The 15,408-nt window shown below is 46.2% G+C and overlaps 1 protein-coding gene across 3 annotated transcripts in view; it reads left to right on the plus strand.

Moving 5' to 3' along the window:
- The first annotated feature begins 5,963 nt into the window (after positions 1-5,963).
- LOC147882594 (uncharacterized) overlaps positions 5,964-15,408 on the plus strand; it is a 35,391-nt gene continuing 25,946 nt past the window's right edge. Inside the window, exons 1-3 of one of the 3 annotated variants that reach the window (XM_087400571.1) lie at positions 5,964-6,877; positions 7,017-7,259; positions 9,219-9,308. In XM_087400571.1, the coding sequence (XP_087256697.1) occupies positions 6,131-6,877; positions 7,017-7,259; positions 9,219-9,308 (1,080 nt within the window). In that variant the 5' untranslated portion in view covers positions 5,964-6,130. The remainder of the gene's footprint in view (positions 6,878-7,016; positions 7,260-9,218; positions 9,309-15,408) is intronic. The other 2 variants (XM_087400570.1, XM_087400569.1) reach the window with 2 other exon arrangements.

A 15,408-nucleotide genomic window follows, 5' to 3' on the forward strand; every position in this document is an offset into this window, starting at 1 on the left:
ACAAGAATGCTTAGCCCTCACTTCATATAGTTGCCCATCGTTTCTGCAGTTCATTCCATGCTGCTTTTGAAGACATAGACCCTGCCACCAAGTGAATAAATTTGGGGTGAAAATTCAAGGCTAATGATGGTCATTGCTTGCTCTTCAATGTCTTCTTCATTAGTGGTGATGTTCCCCATCAAATGGCTTCATGTTTCCAAAGGAAAGACATTTTTAATACAAAACAAACATTGAGTTATAATGATGGAAAATGTGCAAGGCAATAGAAGCGAGAACATCCAATAAATGGCACCCAAAAACTCCCTTTGTGATCAATCAATAGCCAAAAAGGGAGCGTAAATAAATAACTCAACTCCCCGATTGACTTTTCCAAAAGAAACCTTTGAAAAGAAGATGAGGGGACAAAAATTAAGGAGCCACATTCAAAAAATTAGGACTCTTTGGAAGCTTAAAAGGTTTGGTAAAAAGAACTACAAAAAATCAATCCATCGTTCACAAGTGGGGGCAACAAAACATAGAAGAGCTATCTATTAGATTTTTGCAGTAAGGGATTATAGCACTAGAGGAACTAGATGTATACTGGTAGGAAACCAGATATTTCTCATTTGAAAGTTTTTGGTTGCATTGCCTACGTTCATGTTGCAGATGAGTTGAGATCCAAGTTGGATCTAAAAGCTGAGAAGTGCATCTTTATTGGTTATTCTCTACAGTAGAAAGGGTATAGATGCTATAACCCTTCTACTCGTAAGTTTACAGTGAGTAGAGATGTTGTTTTTGATGAGATGAGCAGCTGGTATAAACCAGTAAATGTGATTGATGATGTAGATACACAGAATGGTAATGCTGCACAGAATTCACAGCAACAATCACAAAATATTAGTGGACCTATAGTGTCCTCTAGCAGTGGTTCACATACTTCGCCATGGACAGGCAGATTGAGATTAGGAGAATCTCCTCAAAGCAATGCAGATAGTGGTATGCAAGTATCACGAAAAGGAAAAGAGAAAGTAGATCAACCCATGGTTGATGTGAATGCAGGTCACTCTTATGTGGATGGTGAATCCAGTGGCTCAGAATAGGCTCAGAATAGTGCATTCAGCCTTCCATGTGAGTTGACTAACAAAGGTTCTTGGTGCCAATGACACCGTTGTTGAAAATGAGATACTTGTAGACCTTAGCAAGCCCCTCTCTCTTTGCCCCATGAGTTGGAGAGGAACTTGGATACCCAAGAGACGAGGACCATGCATTCCATGAATGATTTGTTAAGCGGAAAGATAGGTGTGAGGAAGGATCTACTTGGAAAAATTTAAGCACACTTCGGAAATGCTTTCTGGATTTTGTTTGCAAGGATGGAAACCCTCTTTAAGACGAGGGTTGGTAATGTTACATGAATGATAATTCTAGGAATTGTAGGTGAGAGCAAGACTGATAATGGAAGCGGGGGTGCGTTCATTATTCTGGGGTCCATGGGAGCCATCATGGTAGTTAGGCTGGCTCGTATTGGCTTGAGATCACATGATAGCACACACGTAGTGCATCAAGGATTAGCTATGTATGGCTAGATCACCTACTTTAGTGTGTGGTAGCAAAGATCATGCCTCATCACATTGATGAGGATTAACTGCATCCACTAATGGTGCCAATTGTTTCACATGCCATTCATTTCCCCAATGTTGGTAACTATGATGATGATTGAATGCATCTAGTGATGATACCAATTGTTTCACATCCCATTCTTTTCACCAATGTTTGTAACCATGCCAGATTTGTAAAGGATTTGAATTATCATTACAATCACCAAGAAACATGTGTAAAACCTTATCTTCTCGACAATGGTTTTTTAACATTTGAAATTGGAGCCACATGCTAAGACAATGCCTTGCAAGAGACTAGAGTTTTATCTAAGAGAATGCTCATCCACAATGGCAATAAAAAGCTTGTCAAAATTGACACCTTTCGTTTTTTTGAGACAAAGCATAAAATATATAACACATTGTCTGTTTGGATGTAGAAAAGAACCACTTCAAAGCTAGCATTGTCTCACCACATGTGCCTTCGCCAAGAAGCACACTGATCAGCTGCTTCGGGCATCTTCATGCATATAGCTTAAAAATATTGTGAAATTTCACACTAAGGAAAGATCTAGTGTACAAACCAAGTGTCTCAGATGGTCAAATTGATACCTTTCTTGATGGCTACTTTGATGATCCCCTTACCTTAGAGATAAGGCCTCTAAGTGCCATCTTAAGTCCTACCAAGAGGGTTTAACCCTCTAATATACCAAGACAATGAGGGCAAGGTAGGCTTATCATATAAGCAAAAATTCTCATATCTTGGGAAAAGTATGGCCACCATGTCGTCATACTTCACTCTAGTTTCATGAGAATGGCCCTCCACAAGATTGGTGCCTAGATGTAGACATATTGGTGACATTAGCATGTTGTCACATGCTCCTTACAACATGTTCATATTGGCACGGTGGGCCATGAGCAAACTATCCTCCTTGAAAAGCAAGGGGGCAAGCTCATTTGTCTCTGTCTTTATTAGCTTGTAGCATTGTGATACTAATATAAAGGTATGTGTCTCACAATGGTGGGAAATCAAGGGCGCACTAAATAGGATGCTATGTGTAAAATTAAGGGTAAGCCAATGTGGTGAAGGGGCCAATTTTCAAGTATTAAACTTGGAGGCCCTCCCCAAAGCCCCCTTCTTGTGCCCTCCGCCATTGTTGGATCATCCCTTGTTAGCACATGGGCAGGAGTTCTTTTATAGCTGCCAATGGGACATAGGCCCTTCACAATATTTTTTTTGGTTTTGCCCTAATTTTGCATTTCTAACTTCCCCTTGTTCTACAAAGCGTGACAACTATACTTAGAACGTGCTACATTGTTGCAAAAGATTTGGGCCCCAAACTTGTGCACGGTTACTCTAAATGAAAGTGAAATAAATGGAGAGGTGGGTGTGGCAAGAGCCAAAGGCTGCATGGTATGCCCTTTCATATGTGACCAAGGAGGATCTCGTGGACATTCGTACTATGGTTTAACACACATTGTTTTGACACATTATTTCCCTGCATAGGTGACCAAGGAGGATCTCCCAAGCACTCATAGCAGCATGGTTTGATGGACATTTTTCCTTCTCTTTTAGACACCTTCAGGTAAGGCATATCCTCGATACTAAGCATACTTACTTCCTACTTTGCCATGTTTTTTGTGTATGCTTGTGTATTTTGGTTCTTACAGTGACTATTCTTGAGCTTCTACTTTGAATGCATGCTCCAATGAACATGGTGATAGGGGGGTTTGGTTTGCTATGCAACATGTTCTTGTGGATGGATTCTTAAAATATGAATTTCCATTATGGAGTTGCAAGGGGTGCTTGGAACATGGTTTTGTGATAGGGCTTCATTTGTAAAGCACTCTAACACATAAGTTGAGGGAGGAAGCACTTGTGGGCGGGAGAAAATTGTATGTAATAAGAAATGCAAAAATGACTGCCACTATTACTTGCATACATAGGAATGCAAATAAGAACAATCAATAACTAATCCTCTTTGAAGGAGGGAAGGGTAGAGTGGTGGGTTGCATTTGCTAGGTACCTACCCTTGCTTAGAGTTTACAACATTACGACTTATTGAATCATGATACTATGTTGGTATCGATAAGGATTTTGCAAGAGCCTGAGAGGCCATCCTACATGGCTCATGAATGTGCACGTTGCCAAAGCCATATGTATAAACTCAATGTTGTGAACTTGGGAGCCAAAACCATCTAAAGTGACTAGATGCCTCATATTGGTTCAACCATTGATTACGCGTGTGTGATGGCAACGTGATAATGTTGATGCATGTTGCCAAAGCCATTTGTATAAACTTAATGTGAGCATGGGAGCCAAAATCATCTAAAGTGACTAGATGTCTTGTATTTATAACAAACACACCTTTATCCGTGTTGCTTAGTCCCTTTTGTTGTGCATTTTTAATCCAAATTCAAAATCTTAGCTCAAGGGTTGCTGTGCTATTGTCTTTTCAATGATGGGCTTTGTGGAATGTTTTGTGCTTGCTTTGGGCTAGTGTTTGAATGGTAGGGATTGACTAGTAGGGAATAATCTTTCCTAAGCTAATGCCCATTCTTTGGTACATTTTTTGTGCAAATCCAACATGTGAGGGTGCAGGGCATGTGATGTTGTTGAGTTCATGGGACCTTGGCATTCATTTATGGTTCTCATCACCATGTTCACATGTGCACTCTTTGGCTCTATTTCGTTTGATTTGCTAGCATGCACGCCCACCTAGATTGAGGCTTTCTAAAAACTACTAAACTTTTTGCAGCTCTTGTTCCACTACCTATAAATGTTCAAAAACCTCTTCAAATTTATGAGAGTCAATCGTTCCCATAAGGAAAATGACATTTCCTTGATTGGTATTATCATCATGGAGGTAGAGGGGGCTTACGTGGATACGTAGATTTTAGGAGTAATAATAAACATCATAAACTACAATATGTTTGAAAAGCTTGGTCCACATCCCACAAGCAAGGCAATACATGTGCTAGGATTGCCAATAATCCCCATGCCTCCCAAAAAGGGTGGCACCACTAGGACATAAGTGTAGGTTCCGTGCTAGTGAGCAACTCTACTAAACGCTATGAGCAACGTAAGGGACCATAGACTAAGAGATGGTGGTGGCTCCAATCACATTGAGGCTGTTAGGCCTCATCTCTCCTACTCTGCTTCATATGGCACATTATTGCCCTTATGGAGCATTCAATTATATAACTCAAAAAACTTTGATCATTTCATTTGTCGACCTTGTGTAAGGCCTTTAGGCAATGACATAGGGACACCCTGTAAGCTAACTTTAGAGAGCACCTGCACGTAGTCTTCGCTAATAGCCCTAGTGTAGGCTCTAGCGGCAAAGATTGACAACTCATCAACACTATAGCCCCTCCTTTCCCAGCGTTGTGTCACTAGGTAGAGCTTTTGCTAATTAGGGATATGTGGGACCATGGCATCATTGGGCAAGCCGTCCCCAATTTGAGCATTGGGTTGTACAAGCAAAGGCATGGGGAGCTGCTCTGAGGCACGGTACACACCAACTGCGCAAGCATGGACAAAAGGGGCATGCTATGACATGGCTGCCATGTGTGTAATGGTGATCAGATCCTCAAAAAAGGGGGCATCCATCCATAATTTGTAATGACAAGGGAGTTTAAGCCCTACACTCACCAATCGAAAACCTGCCTTTGGTACACCATGTGGGCCATCCACAGTTGCTTGCTATAAATGCTTCTTTTTTAGTGTGTAAGAGATTACACACTATGGTTGCGGATGAGCCCGATGGCACACATTCCATTAATTGACCATCCAATTAGACGAAAGTAGCTAAATTACTCAAACTTCACACCGTCTGATAGACACTCATGGTAAAAAGATTTGCAGAAACTCATCCAGCTCAACACCTTCGCCCAATCTTTTGGTGCTTGATGTGCAGTCAGGCGCCGCTTTGTCTAAGGGAGAGGAAGATGCGCAACTGGTGCCATTACACGATTTAGTTCACACGCCTAAATTGCTCAACAAGTCAAAAATATTTAATAGAGGTCTGAGTACGTGCAGGGAGCTCTGCATCTGAGAGCTGGGCAGTTTTGATTGGCCTGCCCATCGACATCTGTACCATCTCCTGAGCATTGAAGGCACTGCAACTCTATCTGCTAGGGAAGGAATGGTGCTCTGGTGCTGGAAATGGCACCCTCTAGATTTGAGGAGCATCAATGGTACTGGAAGCTGGTCTAGCCCCTAGAAACCATCACCAGCCTAGCATCGTGTGCACTCCTCTAAAAAACCACAGGGGTTACTGAAGATGTGAGTGTGAGAACCCACCCAGCCTATGACCCAGCCTATGAAGTTGAAAGAGACGCTTTGGGTCAACAAAAAAAATCTCACATTCATTCATTTTTCTTTCTTTCTTTCTTTCCTTTTTATTCTTTCTTCTTCTTTCTTCTTCTATTCAAGCTTTTGGCTATTGCGTCCTATCCGAAGCTTTTGGCTATGGCGTCCCATCCCACAATGCCTTCCTCTCTCCCCTTTCCCTTCGCTTAATTCCCCTCTTTTCTTTCTTGCCTCCCTCCTCATCATGTCCGTCGAGCGCGCTTTCGAAGGATGGGAGGAAGTCCAACGGCAGGGTCAGGACATCGCCGACCGTTTCAGCTCGCTTGCTCAGGGACTAGGATGTATGCTCGAGACCCATATAAGGTCCTCTGGCATCCCTTTACACCCTTTGAACCACCCGTTTGCTCCTTCCGCTGAATCAGCTTGCAACGAGCAGCCCACCTCTGAATTGGCCTGGCCCTGGACGGCTAAGCCGCGGAGAAGAGCGCAGGCTCGCTTGAACAGAGTTCAGTTCAATGGTAGAAGGCGGACGTGCGCGTTTGTGGATGATGGAGCGGTCGAGGATAAGTTTTTGGTTGGCCATGGAGGTGCAGGAGGAATTCAGGAGCTCGGGCAACGCTTAGGCCAAGCTGGGGCTGATCTTGGGGCTTGCGTCGGTGGCTTTGTTCGAGAAGCAGTGAAACATTTATCTTGGCCATTTCAAGGAGAAGCGCAACCCCAATCGATTCCCCCACCTCGCCAAACACAATCTGCTGTAACGTTGGAATTTCAGGGGGATTACATAGAGTGGAAACAAGTAGACGAAGCAGGCACGTCTGAGAACAAAGGAAGGGTTGCTGTAGGCGGAGCTTGGCATCGATTGGGCAATGGCAGGCATCGGAGGGAAGATGAAGGTTCTCAATCCTCGCAAGGGGCCATTGAGGATCAAGATGTGTCCAACGAAGAAGTCTTCGCATTTTTTCCCAAACCTCATGGACAAATGCAAAGACAGGTATCCGCTCGAATGCTTCATTGTCATCGTCATCAAAAAAATTCTTTACTCTTTGAATTTTGGCAACGATTTCGGTTGGTGAGAGACTCTCTCGCAAGCATTTTCTGTTTGGTTTTGACTTTTGGAAATCTGATTATAGCAGGGAAGCGTAAGTGTGACTACAACATTCGACAGCCGAACACAGGACGTTGACAGCTCCATTGTGGCTAGGGGCGATTTATGGCGTGCGGAGGCTTCTCATGGTGGAAACACGGCAGCCAATGGATCCTCCCCCTTATTCTTACTCCAAATAGGACCCATTTTGTTTGTACGAGACACCACCCTGCTTTTACCCATCCATCTTTCCAAACAGCATTTGCTGTGGTACGGCTTTGACCGAAAGGTGATATTCTCACTAGCCCTCGAACATTGGATTGAGACCTTTTCTTTGAAAAATCCTTTTGTAGGGCTCAAACTTATCTCTGAAATGTGGGAGCATTAATGCCCATGGGCACTACCGTGTGGTTTATTGGCTATTTATCCTTAGCGGAAAAGGGTTGAGAGAGGTGAGCTCCAAGTCCTCGCTAACTAAGTACTGTTTATCGAGATAGAGTATTTTAGTGCTAATAAAAGCTGCCATGAACATTCATGATGTATTTTTCTTAGGGTGTTTGTATGACTATCCAATAATAGGGGTGATCAACAATAGAAGAACGCCAGTTATTTTAGTATTTGTATGGGGCAGCATAAGTATTTTATCTGTAGTTTAAAAAGTCAAATCTAGGCATTATCAGGATTGTAATTGGGATGGATGGTTGATGAAAGTACCTGAAGGCTGATTATGTGCTTTATTATTTTGACATGAAAGCCAAAAACTCCCCCATTTTAAGTTTTGTATGCTGCTGCTGTGGGTCAACTGTTGCTGCTTTGCTGGCTCACTGAGTTGCATATACCCTTGCTGCTCTCTTCCTTTGTCCCTGCTGCTGTGCGTTGTCTCTCATTTCTGCTGCCTCTTAACTCACAATCATTCCGTCACTGTGAATCTGTGGTTCCAAGGTATTTGTGGATATCTTTGCTCTGTGATGCCAGTTGCAAACTTTGGAAAGGATAGGATTCTCTCCGGTGGCTGTACATTTTCTACACCGGGAGTGTACACAGACCTGTGTTAAGAGAACAGGGGGATGCCTCTTTGAATTCAATCTCCTTGTGCTGCGAAGATTCTCCCTGCTGCCAAAAAATAGACATATCCAAAAATAAATAGCATTTCTGCTGTGGCCTTGAAAAGAGATGATTAGTCTCTAGGAACTTTCAGAGATGGGTGAAGAGAGCAGTAAATTACCAACTTTTCTCCAAAATGGGATGGTTTTGGCTTCTCTAAAACTGGATGATTTTGGTTTTTATGTTTTTCAAGCGTATAAGCCTTACAATGTTGAATACCTGCACACTTTTTTTTTTCCGGGCGCCACTATTTATTATGAATTCTGGGCCCCATTATCCATCCACCATTGCATCAAAAGTAGGTGCAATTGGTGTAATTGTGGCTTTTCTATGATGTTTTAAAAATAGCAATTTCAATGCAGAAGCTCTAGCTATGATTCTATGTATTTCAAAGACCCTTGCAAGTTTTTAATGCGGCAAGCATGAATTAGAGCTCTTGAAGATTTTGTTGGATATGATGCCTTTGCTATGTGATGGCCCATTCATGAATCTCTTGTCATCTAATGCTTGTCCAATGGTTTCCTGCTTTGGTTACTGAGCCGCCTGATAATTTAAGGTTGCGTTACTTCTGAGTCACTTGGTCTTTTAGAAGTGGGTTCTGTTACCCTAAAATTATGTTGCCTATTTATTATTGGTTAATTGCTTGTTGATGTCCTCACGAGGAATTGTATCGTAGTGATGTTTGCAGATGTATACAGTGAGAAACTTTCCTTCAGGTTGGCACATTGGTGGGCTCAAATGAAATGAAAATTTTATTATTCTGAGTTTTAACTTTTTGGGTCATGTTGATCAGGATGGATATGAAGTATTGAATGGTATTGACATTCAGTTCTAAAGGCTATCAGGATTTCATGGTGTGGATATGTCTTGCGCTTCTTACTATCTTTGTTTGCTAAATGGTGCACTGTTAGGCACTGGGGCTTTTCAGGTTTCTGGGATCTCTTGTATGCTGTTTGCCTGTTTATTTTTTGTGTGCTCATCTTCTGTTTATTTGACTATCTCCTGGCATGCTCTTTTTCTCCTTTGGTGGGAAAGTATTATTAGTTCCCTGAATGGTTCTATCAAAGATGCAGCTAGAAGTATTGGATTTGGCCATGTGAATCTCCCACTGATTACGTCACGTTTGTTTTGAAATGCCATGCAGAATGGATTACATTCTCTGTGCCCAGCTGTGTGGTCAAAACATCGGAGGTGGTTGTTCATGTCAATGATATGCCTCAATCCTTTTACTTGTGTGAGTACATCAAAACAGATTACCCTTTGATCTCTTCTAGAGTTTGTATTCCGATTTATAATTATTGGCATGAAAAATAATGGAGGGCCGACAGAAACTCAGTACGAAGACCTTTGTATGAATGGATGCTCAAGTAGTGTGGGGGTGTGGGTTTGAATGTGTGATAGCACATGTTTATACTATGGTCTACACGCACTGTTGGGCACTGATGACATGAGGCAAGAGCTGAGATGGAAAAGGAAAATAGATTAAATAGCTATGCTAGTTCGAAATCAAAGTATAGCAGCGTTTTCATTGTCGTTAGTTAACGAACTTCTGAAAGTAATCAATATTTAGTGTCAGAAGTTATCTGTGAGAGAGTATGTTATACCTCAGATTTAGGAAGTGGCCACTGTTGATGCCGCTTGTACAAGTCCTTAGGGACTTGTATGCAGCAAGGAAGATGGCTCATATTTTTGTTTTGAAGAATAAGCTATACTTTCTTATACCAGGAGAGAAAGAAAGAAAGAAAGTTTATTAAAGTCTTCGGGAGACCGTGAAGGTCTATGAGACTAAAGATAACTGATACAATGAGCATAACGGTGGCGGTCTCAAAACGGGCCAGCCAACCGTTTCTACAAAAAAATGTGCAGGTGGTGATCGTTAGAGACCAATCATAGAGGGGCCGTCAAATGGGAGGCCGGAAAAAACCCTACGATAGATGATTGGCCTCTGACGGCACGCGACCTAGTCGAGCTCGGTCGTCGGGGGCGGCGGGTGGCCCTGTGGATGAGGGCAACGGTAACCCCGGTGGGGCGGGCAGAGAGCAGAGACGAGATGTCATGGACCCGGATGTGTGAGTCTGTCCGCTGGCGCAGCTGTCGTGGCTCTGGCTCTCGCTCACGTCCGCGTCGTCGGCTAGACTGAGGAGAGGTATCCTGTGACTGGAAGAAATCAGTGATAGGCCGCTGGGTGTCCTCACGCTGTGCGTGCTGCTTGTGTCGCCGTGCTCGGAGAGAGGTATCTCGGTGGCGAGTCATCTCATGTAAGAAGGCGGCTAGGCATCGCTGATCCGAGAACTGCAGCATGTGTGGGAGGGAGCCGAATCCGTCGTGGAAGAGGCAGTGGTACTGGCCTCGAATGGCATAATAGATAGGACATCTGAAAGCAAAGTGCTCCTCTGACTCGATCTCCTGCAAGTCGCAAAGTGGGCAAAGGCGGTCCTCTCGTGGGATACCCTTTGCGCGTCCGCTCTCGATCCGTAATCGGTGTGACGAGACCCTAAACTGACCGAGGGAGATCCGGAGCGCATGTGGTAGATGAAGCTGTGTGTAACCCGGAGGTGTGATGAAGCCCTCCTGTGAGATCTGGAGGTAGTGTCGGCGGTAGAAGTCGAGCTTCACAGGAAGCTCGGAGTGAAGAAACCATGTCCGCCAGGTGTGGAGCTGGAGCAGATCCGCTCGAATGAGCCGGTTGACCTCCTGGTCAGTGGGGGAGAGGGGAGATGGTGGAGCGTCGAGGCTGTACTGAAAAGGAGGCAACCGGTCTAAGTCGAGGCCCAGTCGGGTGAACCAACTGGAAAGATGACTATATTAGCATCGCAGGTCCCCATCAGCGGATAAGGCCATAGAGGAGGATAGGGCTAGCCAAGGTAGGCGGAGGCGACCGTCGGCGGAGGAGCTGAAATCCCTGACTCTGTGGAGATAGGTGATAGCCTGAAAAGCCGCATCTGTAGGGGTGAGGCATCGAACTCTGCTAGAATGATCTGGTGTGGTACCGATGGTTTGCTGCGGATCATCCGAGCAAACATCAGTATCTGTAGGCGCTCGACTCGAGCCCATTCTGTGTCTGAAAGGTCGACTCCCCACCACGGGCTACTGTACATGCCTGCTGGGCGGATCAAAGAATAAAAAAGGAGAGATTTGGTCTGCGGGTTTTGGAAGTGGGAGTGGTAGCACTGTCGCTCCAGCCTGGCAAGAGCGGTGTATCCCCGGCTGATCCTGGCCTGCATGGTCGGGCGCATCGTGAAGATCGGGCCTGAGAAGACAACGCCCAAGTATGTGTAAGAGTCAACTATCTCAACAGGGTCGCCGGCGAAGAGGAACTGCTCTCGATGCATAGCGGGTCTGGAAGTGTTGAAGATCATCACCTTGGTTTTCCCAAGGTTGACCTTCAAGTCATGTGTATCACAGAAGACCTGAAGTCCATCCAGGTGTTGCTGAAGACCAGTAGCAGAAGAGGATAGTAGTACTACATCGTCTGCGTATAGGAGAATCTGGATGACAGCCTCCGCAAGAGAGCAGCCTGCACCTCCGAGTGTCCTGATGGTGGTCTCGAGCTCGTCGATGTAGAGGCCAAATAGAGTCGGTGACAAGGGACATCCTTGTTTGACTCCGATAGTGCTCGTGATCTCTGGGTCCAGCTGGTACCAATCCTAACCTGCCCCGTCACCCGCTCATAGAGAGCTACTACTGCCTAGATAATCACCAAGTCGTAACCTAACTCCTGCAGGCGTATGACAAGTCAGACGCGGGGAACGGTGTCGAATGCCTTGCGGAAATCCACAAAGCAACAATATACTCTCTGTCTCCTGTGTCTGGCCTCCTCAATGATCCCTCTAAGTGTAAAAATGTGATCGTAAGTCGAGTGATCCGCCCTGAAGCCGGCCTGTCCGGATGCCCTGAGCCCCTGTACCTCTGCACGAGCACTGACCACGCCATCTAACACTGATGCATAGATCTTGGACATAACATGTCCAATCATGATGGTCCTATAATTCCCTGGATCCATGGGATCTCCTGCTTTGTGGATGGGTGTGATAGTGTTCAGGGTCCAGGCTCTGGGGAACCCGTGGCAGACAGCTTCATTGAACAGCGTTGCCAGGATGGGGGCTAGAGTTTTGATGCCATAGGCAATAAACTTTGTGGTGGACCGAGTAGTGGAAGGAAAAATGTGGCGGGCTGCATTGTGAAAGGAGTGGGTGATAAGGGTGGCTCGGTGATCTAGAGAGGGTATGGTGCCTACGTGTCTGAGGAGGGAGGCTAGGTGGGCTGAGTAATCATGTGAGAGGTTATGATCAAAGTGTATATCATGATAGGTAGTGTAGTGCGGGGTGTGGCTGGGGGGGGCTCGGGGCGCAAGAATATGAAAGAACAGGTAAGTGTGATCGGCTCCTGGGGGTAAGGGTGCAGTGCGGAAGTCAGTGATCTGTGGGGCTAAAGCAGGAGATCCCAGAATGTAGTCGACGACACTGGCTCCTCCGCCATGTGGGAAACATGTGAAACCAGAGGAGGCAGGCCACCGGTCTAGTCCATTGTAGATGACTAGATCATGTATACGTCCAAGGTCCAAAAGAGTGTGCCCATACGCAGTAACGGGAGCGCGACTGACAGCCGAGGGGCGGGGGAAGCCCGAGTCCTCTGTGTCCATCTCAGGTAATAGGACCGGATCTGTGTGGAAGTCCAGGAGTGATGTTCGATGTGCACCTGTCCTTGCGTTGAAATCCCCAACTAACCTCTCCGCGTCTGGAGAACTCCATAATGTCTGAGTAGAGATCTAGATAGGGGGATACCCCTGTATCCTCACAAAGCATCCGTGCGAAATGTGACGTCTCAGGGGGAAAGTAGCAGAGTGCAATAAAGAGGTCGCGTGTGGAGGGGCGTCGAAATCGGAGCCATAGGTAACGGGCATGGACATCCCGTCTAACCACGGATATCAAGCTCGTGAGCGCTGAACGAAGGAGTACTGCAACTCCGCCTGACCCTCGGACCCCCCCAGTATATCTGGTCTCCTCACGGAATACTGACTCCTAGGTATATCCACTGACCGAGGGGAGAGGGCGCTCGGGGCTCTGATGTGTCTCTGTATAGAAAACGATGTCACGTCCAGTGTAAGACTTTGAGAAGTTTCTAGGGTCAGACCATAGGGTACCATTACAGTTCCATATGGTGCATGCCAAGGGTACTGTGTGCTGAGTCTGAATCTCATAGACCATGTCTCCCTATTTGGGGGGGGAGTCTGCTACCGTGTCTGGAGTACCTGGTGGGGCTCGGCGGCAGGGGCCAACTAATAGGCGGCCATCTCGGACGACAGATCACTTTTCCTCTTGACGGGCTACATCTCGCTGCTGAAGCAAGGTGCGCCGCTCTTCCACCTGCATAGGTGTGAGATCCTCATCCATGAAGATAGTAGGGTGGTCCCGTAGTGTAGCACGCTGCCTGAGTGCTGCAAGTCGAGCCTGAGTATCCCTGAATCGGATGATGAGTGGTTGTGGGCGCGTGGGGTCCCGTCCTGTGCGCCATGCATGCTCGATCCCATGCTCGGCGAGGCCGAGGGTAGAGGTCACGAAAGCAGTCGCGTTCGCTAAGGGGGTGAGTGAATCTGCGCGGGGATACCTCGTACTCGGATGTTGAGAGCCTTACTGGCCCTCTGTTCCTGCTCGGCGATGGTGGCTGAGACTGCTGCTTTGGGTGCCCGTCTCGCAACGTCCACCCATCTAGTAGTCTCCGCAATAGCAGTCTGGATGGTAGCGATCCGCTCCTCCACCTCTGGTGTAGTGCGCGGGGCCGCTGTGATTGTAGCAGTGAGAGAGACAACCTCCTGGCGGAGGTGAGTGATCTCCTGGCGCATGCTCTGAATAAGCTGATCTTGTGTTACGGTATGATCCCGTAGTTGGTGTAGCTCCGTAAAGATGTAATCTATCATCTCAGGTGGGACCCGGGAGGGTGCGAACTGAGACATGGTGTATGGCTGAGGGGGCGTGGGCGGTAGGCTGGCTGTATATGGCAGAGGAGTGGAGAAAGGCTCCTGGGTGAGGGGAAGGGGGGACATAAGAGTGGTGGAGACAGAAGGGAGCTGTGTGGGGGGTGAGGAACTGTGACCCTCTCCTGTGGGGGGCAGGCTGAGTGGTACACTGGTGGGGGAGGCAGTGGTCGGAGTAGAGATGATGGCTGCGGGAGAAAGAACTGCATTGGTGCCCATTGCACCTGATGTTTTCAGGACTGGTTGGCTGTCAATTGCTTATCCACTCCTGGAGATGCGCTTTGTGATCACTCCCACAATTGGCTTCGGAGACTGTTTGGGTTTGTGGGCCATTGTAGGACTTGTTCAGGTGCACGATTTCCTGCAGAGGCAGATCTTGTTCAGCATTGCTGTAGGGGTGCGCAAGCCTGCGCAGGGCCAGTGGCAAGCCAAGGCTTGCAGCAGACGAGAACCGAAATGAACTTGCTGATATAAATTAGCAAAGTGGCTCAGTCCAGATTTTACTCAATGGGTTGAATCATGCTTCAGTTTTATGAGAGCAATCTGGCAGCATGGAGGAAACTCCCATCTTTTGAGGAGTTGTTTGCAAGAGGAGAAAAGAGAAAAAATGTGCTCAGCTTGAAAAAATCGAAAGAAAGTGTTGGTTGGAAAGGAAAAAGCAAGCTTAGGATGAGCATAGGAGGTGCCATGCTTATAGTATAGAAAGCCAGGTCACTGGACTTTAAATTGTTGGAAAAGGAAGGTGGCCATGGGAGAAGTACTTCTGCAGGCAAAGATAGAGGCGGAGGCAAAGGCAGAGGAGGAAGATCACTTGCAGGAAGAGGGAGAAATGCTAATGTCACTGATAACAGCTCTGGTCCAAAGGATGAGCATGGTTTTAAGTACATGATGAAACTTATGGTGAGGCTCCTTCGCAGAGATTGGGATCTCACAAAATGATAGTGCAGCTATGTACTCTGGTATTTGGCAAAGAATCATGTGTTCCATGCAAAGACCAATCAGCTATGCCCCATATAGAGGCCCCATTGGAAGGTCTTGGCATTCAGCAATGCCTACAAAGTTTGAGATCTCCAACAGGGAGAAGATCACTAAGAGTTGTACATAGGAGGAGCATAAAGCCAGCCCACCGAAGCTCTTGGTGAGCAGGCAGGCTGACAGAGCTGAAAGGTGCCAGACTACTACTTTTATTATTGTAATGTACCCTCTCATCAAGGGTCACGCCCTTCACAAGGGATACACACCTCTTCATGCACATACCCTTTGGGAGCACACCTCTTTTCATGTGTGGCTCTTCACTCTCTATATAAGAGAGGCCCAACTGTATGGATGACACACTCCAGACACTCAAGCAATACAATTA

This window comes from Dipteris shenzhenensis, chromosome 29 (genome assembly GCF_047967505.1).
Source record: "Dipteris shenzhenensis isolate YYH24624 ecotype China chromosome 29, Dip_SZ_1.0, whole genome shotgun sequence".
Lineage (NCBI taxonomy): Eukaryota > Viridiplantae > Streptophyta > Polypodiopsida > Gleicheniales > Dipteridaceae > Dipteris > Dipteris shenzhenensis.